Source organism: Asterias amurensis, chromosome 18 (assembly GCF_032118995.1).
Source record: "Asterias amurensis chromosome 18, ASM3211899v1".
Taxonomy (NCBI): domain Eukaryota; kingdom Metazoa; phylum Echinodermata; class Asteroidea; order Forcipulatida; family Asteriidae; genus Asterias; species Asterias amurensis.
In genome coordinates, this window is record NC_092665.1 from 6,743,770 (window position 1) to 6,756,426 (window position 12,657).

The window sequence follows — 12,657 nt, forward strand, 5'->3', positions numbered from 1 at the left end:
GTCCAGCTGCGGGCACGCCAGAAACGCGAATGATTTGAATCATGCGCCCTCTTTGTTCACAGTGGTGCAAATAGGCTGTGGAGTTTTTATGTACTGTACATTTGGTTAATAGCGCCCTCTTGAGCCTCAAGTTGAGGGTATTCGTTAGAATTTTGCAAAACAAAACTACACAGCTCACTTGACTCGAACGCGTACGGTTCGATATCTGTATGCGTATTCGTATCCGCGACTCTGCGAAACCTCTCTAATAAGACGGACACAGATTGTACGAAATATTGTGATATAAAAAATATAAAAAATAAAAAAAAGTGAAAAAAAAGTAATGTAATGGGGTAAAACCGAATTAGGTTTGCTGGAATATAAAACTTAAAGTCACCTGGAAATAGAATTGTTTTTCTTTCAAACATAAGAGTATATGCTTACGAACAATAAAACATTGCTTTTAGTAATTGTTTGTCACGATTTATATGTTTAAAAAATATATAAAGTTGTTTGGGGGGCTGACTCCGCCTACCCCTTTTGTGACGTCATTCAAGGCAGACTTTGCCTGCAAAGCGTATAGTAAACACACGTGCAAAGTACATGTACGTCCAAGTCATGAGTTGGTACATTTCAAAAAGTTTTTTTTCTGCATTCAGCAGCAATCACCTGGTCGGCATTGCCGGAAAAAAACATTTTTTTTTTTTTTTTTAACGTAAAAACTCACGACTTGGTCCGTACATGTACTTTGCAATTGTGTTTACTCTACGCATTACAGGCAAAGTCTGCCTCGAGTGACGTCACGAACAGCGCCCTCTCGGGTCGGGGTCTACTCTTAAATTTGTAAATAACATAAGAACTGATTTTTTAAAACCTTAGTTAACTGTTTATTCACATTCAACTCATCAAAACACATATATTAGTGACAAAAGCTTTATTTTGAAAAAATACCACTTCCAGGTGACTTTAACTCTCAATATACGGCAACTATGGTAGCCTACGTCTAAACGTCTAATGTCACCACAGTTTGTAAGTGACGACGTGCGGCATCTAGCCTAAAGCCCGTGCCAATAAGTGACACAACCCCACATCATGTACGTACATGTACATTTAGCTCAGTATAGATGAGGCGCAAGGGTTGTAGGCAAAATCATGTTCCAAACGACATACCTTGGTTGGCTGTGCCATACAGACGATTGATTGTACTTGTTCAAATTGGTACATGAAACAACAACTCACCTAAAAGGTTGTCAGTTTCAAGTGGATTGACGTCTTTAAATTGTTCCAAATTCCACACGTACTTGCTGTTTGTCTTGTCTTTACCTGCTTGCCATTCGTCTTAAACAAAACATTATTGTAAAACATTGAGTGAAATAAATCCTTTACTTGATTGTTAAGAGCTTCATGTGACCGAAAGAAAACTAAATGCTGTGGAACTATAACTATCTTGAAAACATCTATAAAGTCAAGGTTTGATCAAGTGCAACTATTTCGATGAGAGATACTTCTACAAGAAAACAAACTTTAAACAGAACAAAAAAATAAAAAAAAAAAATAAAAAAAATAAGACGAATAGATTCATTACCATTAAATAAGTTCATCTGGATTGCGGAAGTATATTAAATTAAAGATTCGTTGTTACAAATCCAAAATTATGTATGATGTTACTTACATATAATTTACAAAGCTCCTGGCTTAGGAGTGAAACGTAACTAATAGTACTAAATTACATGTAAAGTATACATCATACATAATTTTTGATTTGTAAAAACGCACCATGCTGTCTCTGTGGTAATGTCAGCGCCTTGTGGCTCATGGACAGTTATCGATTCACCATTATCGACTTACCAATATTGATTTACCATGGTCGTTTCAACATTATCTTTTCCCATTATCGACTCTCCATTTCTGATACACAGTTATATTTTTACGACTATCGGTTCACCGTTATTGATTCACAAATATTATCGAATCACCATTCTCGATTCACCAACATCGAGTAGTCGTTATTGGTTTACAAATATCGACTCACCAATATCGACTAATTATTATCGATCAAATTATTGATTCACCATTATCAATTCAGCATTTTTGATTTCAGTAGCTCGGTTTCTATGGAATCTGGATGGGATCAGAAGCTGTTAAAGCAAAATGGTGCAATAGTCATCAATAATTGGGTTTAAGTTTTATCAGGTTTACAAACCAATGAGATTTCGTCCATCATTTCTAAATCCAGCTTTAGAAGAGTCTTTAGGATACTCTGGGTCGGCAGCTTCTCTCGGTAACATTTCCATCCTTCCCCCACCCATTATAACCTGGCATAGATTCATGAAGAATTAGTATAAAAATGATCGTACCATGAAGTTGGTGGTCGGCATGCAGCAATGACTAGCAGGAAGGGTATTCTAAGAATCTGCTTCTTAAATAGACGGACACCTAGCCTTGACTCAAGGCTGTTGGCGTAGTGTGCCCCGGCCCGGCGCGATTCGGCAGTCTGCACGCTGTGCATACACGAACAATGTACATGTATACAGTACATTGTATGTACAGTACATTGTACAGTGAGAACTGTATAGCGAAGTCGTGAGTACGGTCGTGTCTTTCTACTTTCAACCTCGCACACGTGGCTCAAACAACAGCCTTGATGGGTCTGTAACAGCTTTATCGGAATTCCGATAAAAGGGCGTGCATGATCTGGGCATGTCATTCTAAACATTGGCCAATCACAAGCGCGATTGAGAATGACGTATTACTGCTAGCAATCATGCCACGTCCATGTGTGTATGTTTGTGTGTGTAACGCTGTACGCTAGCTAGCTGTATGGACATGAGCGTGGTGTCACTATGGTGTATAATGGGTCTGAATGCGCTGCCGGACGGTACTCGGGCTACCGATGTGAGCCGGACAAGCCTCGCTCGGTCGGTACGGTGTCAAAAAACTTCAAAGTGAGGAGGGGTTCATTGGCCCCGTTGTCTTGTGTTTCATTATAACACGAGGACTAGCATCAGTACAATGTAGCTGGTAGATTTGTCCCTGAATGGGAAGCTGCTTTACTATAAGTGTAACGTTGTAGTGTAGTAGTATGGCAAGAGTTAGTTTATGAAATTGATCTTTACTTGTAGTTGTTGTTCAGCCACACGCCATCTTCTACCGTCTGGTATGTTTTTGACCAACACATAATTTATTTTCGATCCCCAACTTTGATTTACTGCGAGAAACGTAACGCATAGTATGTGTAGACAAAATAAACAGCTGGGTTTCTTATCTCATCTGGTCTGAAATGGGGAAAACAGAATCTTATTAAATGTTAGTGCTTCAAGGGGATGGGGTATGCCCAACATAATTCTAACCAAGTAGCCATTGCCGGAAACCCATGACACCTTGATACTTTTTGAACTTTTCTCAAACACACTTCACACACTGTATGGTCCCATTTTCTTCCTTCGTATTTTTAAATCCATGATTGGTGCATTAAACTTGGTTGTTTTATCTTGTTGAAAGCTTCTGCAGTTGTGCCACGATGTAGGCTACTGTTGCAAATTATACACCATTGATTTACACAACTTTGTTTTAGGGTAGGGATTTCTTCCTCTCGCCCGCCGCCATTGCATTTTTTTGCACAGCAGCCACGGCTTGTTGTTTACGTCGGAGCACGTGCGTGTGCTTGCAGAACGTTGTGATTGACATCACAGCAAGAGTTTATAGGTCAACCAACAACCAATGAGAACGGGTTGTTAGTAAATATTACCATAATGAGCTCCGCCCTAAATTTTGGCAGTTACAAAACCATCAAGGCGCTACTTAGAAAGTACTCATGATGTACCATACGTGTACCATACAGATGGTACATGTAATGTACAAACATACAGTAGGTATGTGTGTGTACATACGCTGTACACGTATTATATGCACTGTGTTATGTATGGGGTGCGCTGGCGGAACTCAGCGACGGGGACTGGGATTTTGCAGGTCGCGGCTGGCTGTAGCGCCTTGATCAAGGCTAACGGACACCATGCATAAGGTGATACTGACAAGTTTGAAATAATGGCTTTCGCCAACCTTTCATTATGTAGCACGCTTGAAAAATTCTATAAATTGATTAACTGTTCTATATCGTTCTAATTTAACATCTATTATGTTCTATATCGAGTGCTTCCAGCTACCTGTTTCAGTGCCGGTCAGTTTGTGAGATACTTTGATTCAAAAACCATAACACCCATGACAGAGGGTGGCGAATAATCAAACGGTACATTCAGAATAGTGAACGCAAACACTGGTTTGTGTCAATGTTGCAGATTGTACCTGTGTATCCTGTCCGAGTGTTATGAGTTGCTGTGAGCGATGTCAATGCAACCGATGTCAGTTTCCTTCTGCGGTATATCAGAGTCACACACCCAGTCTCGATGGGGCGAATGTGCGTGAAGTGCGGCAGGGGTAGCGTGTGTCACACGGGCAGTGCTGACGAATCCCGTTGCCTTGCCTTTAGAAAGCACACAAAGCAACGAAAACCTAATTTATTAGCTATATTATATTCGATCGATACAATTTCAAGAACACAAGATTAAAATTATTACAAAACACTTGACAACAAATCAATGAAAGTAAATCATAATTATTATACACATATTGACTGGCAATGAGGTAATTGTACGTCTACCCCCGAGGGACTTTGAGTGACCAGAAGAGGGACCTATTTCCCGAGGCTGAAGGCCAAGGGAAATAGGCACCTCTTCTGGTCACTAACATGCCCGAGGGGGGAATAGACGTACACTAGTACCGAATTGTGTCGGTCTTAAATGTGAAATAAGAACAACACGTGGAAAAGAAAGGATGTTTTGTAGTTGCTGTTCACGGTTCAAGTCAAGAGAGGGCGCTGTAACCGGGCACTATTTTCAAAGAGCTAGTTCCCGCAAAACACATGCGCCGATCACTAGACTAAGCTCATCCCACGAGACCGTGTTCAGCCAACCAGAATACAGAAAAGGCAAGAGGTGTGTTATAAAACATTATATGAATATGTTGACGTTCTTTTAAACTTACCAGACTTTTGAGCAGATATCATAACAGACTCCACATTAGCATTGAGACTAGATTTACAATCTCCTTTAATAGCAGAATCGTCTTGGCCTATCACTGCTGTCTTGGTTTTAACACCACTAAAATAAGCAGTAGCCGTACCAGCCGAGTCCGGTACTTGCCTATCGGTATTGTAGGTCTAGAGGATGAAAGAGTGCAGGAAATATTCTCAGACTAAATGCTCCGCACTCAATATAGTGGGTGCGTTCGTTTAGCTTCCCTGGGTCGACCCCGATCTGCCCGGTACGTTCGAATAGCTTTGACGGGGCTCATCCGGGTCAGCCCCCATCCCCCCCCCCCCCAATGCCCTGCTTGTGGAGTGGGTCACTTGGGGTGACCTGAGGTACATGCCATCACCACGAGAGGGTGAGTGTGTTCGTTCGATTAGCTCTTGTCAGGGGTTCACCCGAGTGAGCACCACGGGGTCGACCCAGGGAAGCTTATCAGGCACACTAGCCTTGCTAAAGGCAGTCGCGTTATTCGCTCCGAAAAGACGCCGCTGTAAACCCACCCGTATACCCTGTGCGTGGTGCGTGCGATTAGACCGCATGACCCACCCGTATACACACTGTCACATCGTACGACTACTGTGCACATAAGTCATCCGCACTCATACCACTAACCGCATGCGGAGGCCGTCAGGCCGACAGCCTTGTATGTCGGTATACTTTGTTTTGCTGTTATGGTTTTTCAGCATAATTGTATGAGGAGTTGTAATAAGATTTGTTTAAAAAAAATCTCCTCGAAAACCTAATAGTTACGAAAGCCCTCCAGAAAAAAACAACGATGTTTAAATCTGTGATAACGGCTTGATTCGTCATAATGGATTCACCAACGCCTCCCCTCCCATCCCTACCCCCACCCCTCCCCGCGTAAATAGCGGATGGCGTATCAGCGTTACAAATCCTTAACGATTGAATGTGCATACAATCTAATTACATACACGTTTTGATGATTCCGTAATGATGGACTGTAAATTGTGATAACCAAATCAAAATATCTTGGCGTTTTTTTTAGCACTATTCGAAATAGTTGATCCTCAATGTACACGTTCTTAATAAATTGTAGGCCTCTCATTGACATGCTTGGAGTATTTATCAAATTACTGGGCCCTCGACTTCTTCAATGCTATTTATTTATTCAACAATCTTCTCCTGCATTTACAGATATTTGTTTGTTCATAACAATAAGTAAAACAATGAAAAAGGGGAGTGGTACGAGGTCTTAAGCGTTTGTCTAAAATCAACAGTATCTTAGGCCCCGTTCCCACTGGACCCCGCGTTAATTTGGCCGTAAACAAAAGACTAAGCCGAAGGCAGGCCGGGTCCTTCATCTACGACCACGACCCCGCCAGTTTGAAACGAATGTTCAAGACTATGACTTAGCACAATTTATTCTTACTAATATAGCAAAGCCATTTTTGGTTTACATGAATAGGCCCAAAACAATTGGAATGGACTTGTAAGTTCAAACTTGTGTTAAATAAATCCTGATCAAAGTTTGTATAAATCTCTCATAATATGCATTTGCAACTTGTCTGTACTCTGAATGTAGCTGGGGGCAAATGTGTGTAAACACCGTTTGTAATGTTGTCAAAGACCAGTGTTCACTCTTGCCGTATCTCAACTATGCATAAAATAACAAACCGGTAAAAATTAGAGCTCAATTGGTCGTCGAAGTTGCGAGATAATAATGAAAGAAAAAATACCCTTGTAACACGAAGTTGTGTGCTTTCAGATGCTTGATTTCGAGACCCTCAAAATCTACTTCTGAGGTCTCGAAACCAAATTCGTTGAAAATTACTTCTTTTTCGAAAACTACGTCTCTTCAGAGAAAGTCGTTTCTCACAGTCTTTCATACTGCCAACAGCTCCCCTTTACTCGTTACCAAGTAAGGTTTTATGCTAATTTGAGTAATTAACCAATAGTGTACACTGCCTTTAAGCACATTTTGACGATTTTGAGATTTTCAATATATGAACGAGTCCTTTATGTCAAAGAAGTTGCCCAAGATGGGGACAGAATCTCCGGGGACAGATTTCCATGAGACACCGGCCCAAGGCGGAATCCTGCCATACGTGTTTTTTAAAACAATCAAAATTACTTCAATCTCATCCAAAAGTTCATTTGATTGTTTTTGATTTTTGTGGTTTGTATTGATTGTTTTTGCTCCATTGAATATTCTTGTTTACCAAAAGCATTTGTGCGTTTCGGTGGTAGTATACTCTGAGAAAACAAAGAATACAATTGAAAATCAGTTTTAAAATACCCTTTAAGGGCAAAGGCAGGACACATTAATAGGTAACTCTCAACCACTAGTGAGTCTTTCCACTTGGTGTATCTCAACATATTCTTAAATTAACAAACCCTTGAACATTAATTTGAGCTCAATTGGTCGTCGAAATTGCGAGAGAATAATGGGAAAATCACCCCCGTCGCACAAGTTGTGTGCTTTCAGATGCCTTCAGTTTGAGACCTTAACAACTCGAGACCTTAAATACTTTTCTCAAAAACTAGGTTTCTTCAGAGAGAGCAGTTTCTAACAATGTTTTATACTATTAACATCTCTCCATTGCTCATTACCAAGTAAGTCTTTATGCTAGCAATTATGTTGAGTAATTACCTATGGTGTCCAGTGCCTTTAATGTTGCTCTGTTGGTGGCGCACTCTACTATAAATAAATTGTCATTGCATTTCGATTTCGGGAAAAAGAACCCACTGAGTTAGTTAGTGTTAGTAAACATATACTTCAAAAGAGTGGAAGCACGAAAGAGATCCATCTGAACAGTATAAATATTGCGTACACAGTTCTTTCTTTGATAATAAACTTGCACTTTAACTCACAATCATTAGGGAAATACATCAATTGAGCGGAAATAGAAGGAAAACGGCCAGGAACTTCAGGAAGCAATCACACAGTGCAACCCAGTAGGGCGGATATACATGTAAAAACACCATACCATTAAAGCGTGTACAAATTGATCTCCGTTGGTAACATACAGCCTCAACCAAACCAGTGATAGAGTAAGTCACTGCTTTCAATCAGTGACTTTACCACATACACCATGTAGTGTAGAGTTTTACACCATTGGTATCCATTCAACATACAGCCTCATCCAAACCAGTGATAGAGTAAGTCACTGCTTTCAATCAGTGACTTTAAACACATACATGTAGTGTAGAGTTTTACACCATTGGTATCCATTCAACATACAGTATCATTCAAACCAATGGTAGAGTAAGTCACTGCCATAAATCAGTGACTTTAACACGGTATTGATCCACAATTGTAACATACAGCCTCGTCCAAACCAATGGTAGAGTTAGTCACTGCTTTCAGTCAGTGACTTTTACACGTATCTATGATTGGCTGCTCATCGATTGTCAATCAAATATCAAAGTAGACTGATGAGCTCTTCAATGAAAATACAGCAGTATTTAAACGCGCTGCACCAGCAGCAGTGCTCATAACAACTTTGCATCTTATCGGAAGAGAGAAACTGAGAAAGTTTGTACTACAATAACACAACATCAAGGTAAGTGTTTCTCGTTATACTGTCGGACCCGGACTTTGGCTTCTAGATGCATGCGGTGTATTTTAGGGTAGCCTATTATTTCAAGAAGATTGCAGTTTTGGTCAAAGAAGGGGCACCACTCTACCCAATAAAGCAGTAACATTTACGGTGCTTTACCTGGCAGCTGGTGCCAGGTAAAATGCAGTAAATTTCACAGTAGCATTTTTGTAAATTGTGCCTTGAGGGGGTAGTTTGCTAAACTTCACTTTGAAATTTACTGCACTTTTAATACCTAGCACCCTGGCTGCCAGGTATACAAAGCACCGTAATTTTGACGGATTATTTTTAACAGCGTATTCAGCTGAAGTTCTCATGTAGTGTTTGTGTCACTTGCTCTCTGCCAACATTAGTGTACTGTGGTACTGTTTGGTGGTACAGACTGTAATGCCGTTGCATTTCCCGTTTTGGAGCAGCATGTTCCGCTGGTATTCTGTACATTGTCTTGTTCAAATAGTGGGCAATAAAAGTTTACCTAGACAGTTTCAGTTGAATGTGCATGATATTCTGCTCGTTTTAATGTGTGTGTACTCTTCATTCAAAAGCTGTCAAAAAAAAAAAAAAAACAAGTACTGATGAAATGGCATTGTGTGACATGAACACTTTGTTATTTTGTTTTACAAAAACAAAACAAGATTGAACATAATGCAACACTTTCACAATTATTATGGTGATCGGTGTTTTGTACAGCCGACGTGGGGAAGGGCAACCGAGGTGAAGCCGAGTTTGGCTGTTTTCCCCAAAAGTTTACCCAAAACCTGGACCCCGTCACGGCGGAGCATGCAACATTAATTGTTTTATTTTACCATGATATCGATTCCTCTTGTTTGGGGACAAATTGTTACGATCCTCCATTATTGATACGACAATAGTGACACAGTTTAAAACTATGACAGCATATTTTGTAAGCCAAAACATGGTGGCACACTGTTTAAGGTGTTGTCACTTGACGTTTTAGCCATCGTATGTCAACGTATGAAAATTTTAGCGAGTACGCTGGCGTACGTCGATTAATTATGGGTGAAGGCCCCGTCACACCTTGACGTTTAAGCCAGCGTATAGCGACGTATGACAATGTTGGCGACTACCCTGGTGTACGTCAAATAAGTTATGGATAACTTTGTATAAGTTAAGAGCACGATGAAACACGCTGATATACACGTCGATGTAAGTCGTGTGGCTCATGAAGGCCCTGTCACACCTTGACGTTTTAGTCAGCGTATGCCGACGTTTGCAAATTTCTCTAAAACGTTGGCATACGCTGAACTATCGATGGATTTTTCAATTTTGAGCGTATACGAAGCGTATTCATAAGGAGGTGGACGGATGCATACCGTAGAAGTAACTTACACAGAGCGTTTTCATAACGAATGCTTAGCGTGTTGACGGCGTTAACAACTTATGTTCTACGATGGTCCAACTATTGCATAGAGCGCGGGGGCAGCGTTTTGCCGACGATCACATACAGTAGCCTATAAAGAGGGTGCCTCTCAACGATTGAAATAATAACTGCACTTGACATCGTATTAATCCTCATGCGAATCCAAATTGTATATACCGATTCACATAACTCTGCCAATACACCATTACATGGTAGCTGTAAGTTTAGAAGTAAGTTTAGTAAGTTATGTGGTCATCCGGAACACGTCAAATACGTTCGACGTAAGTTACTAATACGGTCTGCATACGTCCAACTCGTTATCAATAGGCTTTGTATACGCTCAAACTTGAAAAGTCCATCAAAAGTTCAGCGGATGCCAACGTTTAAGAGAAATTGTCATACGTCGGCATACGCTGACTAAAACGTCAAGGTGTGACAGGGCCGTAAGTTAAGATCACGCCTAAATACGCCGATAAACGTCTTTGTATTATGCTTTGGACCTATGTCGAAATTATTTGACGTGTTCCGCACTACCACTTTTGATGAAATTAAGTAGTGGCAGCGTATTGGGAAATCGGTATACACTAATTGGGTTCGAAGGAGAATACAGTGATGCCAAGTGCAGTTATTATTTCAAACGTCGAGGTACCATGCAATACGCTGCTGCGCGCTATGCAGTAGTTAGACTATTCGTAGATATCGTATCTGTTTACACGAGGAGAAATCCTCACAATGTAGACAAGTTGAGGAATCTTTCTTGGATTATAAAATGAGCGAAGTGATACGGACATGAGCTCAATGTATAGGGTGTTGGTTTTATCTCAAACAATCACTGTGTTGCACCATCTCTTGTTGATATAGAGGCATACGCGCCCCACCCTGTATCTTCCCTGTAATTTTGGAATCTCTGTCAAGTCGAATCCGAGATCCAAAGCCGTCTATATGGAGATCATTACTCTGGGTTGTATTGTCTAACAATGTCTCGGTGAAGGATACCAGAGTCTCTGTGTTTACGCATGTGATTAAACGAGCTCATCCATTTGGGGGCATAGGGAACGGCAATGGACAATACCATTGTTGGGAGAAAGATTCTACCGGTCTGATTAAATTTCTTTCCCCTCACCACCCATATTTCCTCTTTTTCTCCTTTTAAAGTTGTTTATAATTGTCTGACAGTTGTTTGGGTGTCATTGGTTGAAGATCAAACGAGCCAACGGCACCCTGCCGTAAGCTAAGTAGGTGCTCAAGTGTGTAGCGGTAGCCACTTTGTTTTGTGGAGCGATTATTTAGCTCAACACAACATAACACTTACGATCAATACGGCCAGGTACATAATTTAACACACGCATACTCATTCCAGCGAAACACAAATTGACTAAAACGTGGTTAATGTGGAAAGTAGCGATAAACAACTTCCACAAACACATGGATAACGTGAATAAATAGGAGCTGACAAAAAACTGGTGGTCACCGCTAGAGTAGCGCCTGCTATGGCTGCATGTTTTTTAACGTTTGTTTTATGTATCCTATTAAATTACAGATGAAGATTACCATAGCAACAGTGACCCTTTTTCTTGGTATTTTGCAAGTTCCGTTCATGGTGGCTAAAACAGCAGTTTCACCTGATCCGGAGACGACGTGTAATTCCTGCTGCCGGGGCCCAGCCGGTATACCGGGAATTCCCGGGTCAAATGGGAACCATGGTCAAGGGCTTGTAGGGTCCCCTGGTGAGGTAGGTCAACCCGGGGCTAAAGGAGACATGGGGTCAGATGGACTAGTTGGTGAGCCAGGCGCTAAAGGGGATACTGGACTTAAGGGAGATCAAGGAGTCGGTCAACCAGGGAAACAAGGACCTCTAGGTCTGTCTGGGATGAATGGTCTGAATGGGGAGAGAGGTGAACCTGGACCAGCTGGACAGACCGGCGAAGCAGGTGAGCCCGGGGGAAATGGAGACATCGGGTCAGATGGACTGGTTGGTGCGCCAGGCGCTAAAGGGGATCATGGACTGAAGGGAGAGCAAGGAGTCGGTCAACAGGGCAGAAAGGGACCTCGAGGTCTGTCTGGGATGAATGGTCTGAAGGGGGAGAGAGGTGAACCTGGACCAGCTGGACAGACCGGCGAAGCAGGTGAGCCCGGGGGAAATGGAGACATCGGGTCAGATGGACTGGTTGGTGCGCCAGGCGCTAAAGGGGATCATGGACTGAAGGGAGAGCAAGGAGTCGGTCAACAGGGCAGAAAGGGACTTCGAGGTCTGTCTGGGATGAATGGTCTGAAGGGGGAGAGAGGTGAACCTGGACCAGCTGGACAGACTGGTGAAGCAGGTGAATGTAGTTCGCGACGGTCCGCCTTCACTGCAGTGAAGAATACCGCCTTCATCTCTCCATCCTTATTGGATACTCTGCCCTTTGAAGAGTTACTGTTTTCAGAGGAAGGGACTGATTTTAACTTGATAAGCGGCACGTTTACGTGTAATGTGCCTGGGGTATACGTATTGATGTTCTCAGTCTTAAAATTTTCAAGTAGGTCTGACCTATTTGTCAATCTGATGAAGAACGGTAACCTGATTGTTGCAGGGGGTGTACACGCTGCAGGTTTATACCATCATGTGAGCAACAGTGCAGTGATTCCCCTGCACCGTGGAGATCAAGTT

The 12,657-nt window shown here is 41.8% G+C and overlaps 1 protein-coding gene across 1 annotated transcript; it reads right to left on the reverse strand.

Annotated features, from left to right (window-relative positions):
- Positions 1-4,301: 4,301 nt before the first annotated feature.
- LOC139950980 (intestinal-type alkaline phosphatase 1-like) lies at positions 4,302-11,082 on the reverse strand. Its single transcript, XM_071949808.1, has 3 exons — positions 10,984-11,082; positions 5,020-5,194; positions 4,302-4,459 (listed from the first exon to the last, which is right to left on the reverse strand). The coding sequence occupies exons 1-3, from the start codon at positions 11,080-11,082 to the stop codon at positions 4,302-4,304; spliced, it is 432 nt and encodes a 143-aa protein (XP_071805909.1).
- Positions 11,083-12,657: the final 1,575 nt, after the last annotated feature.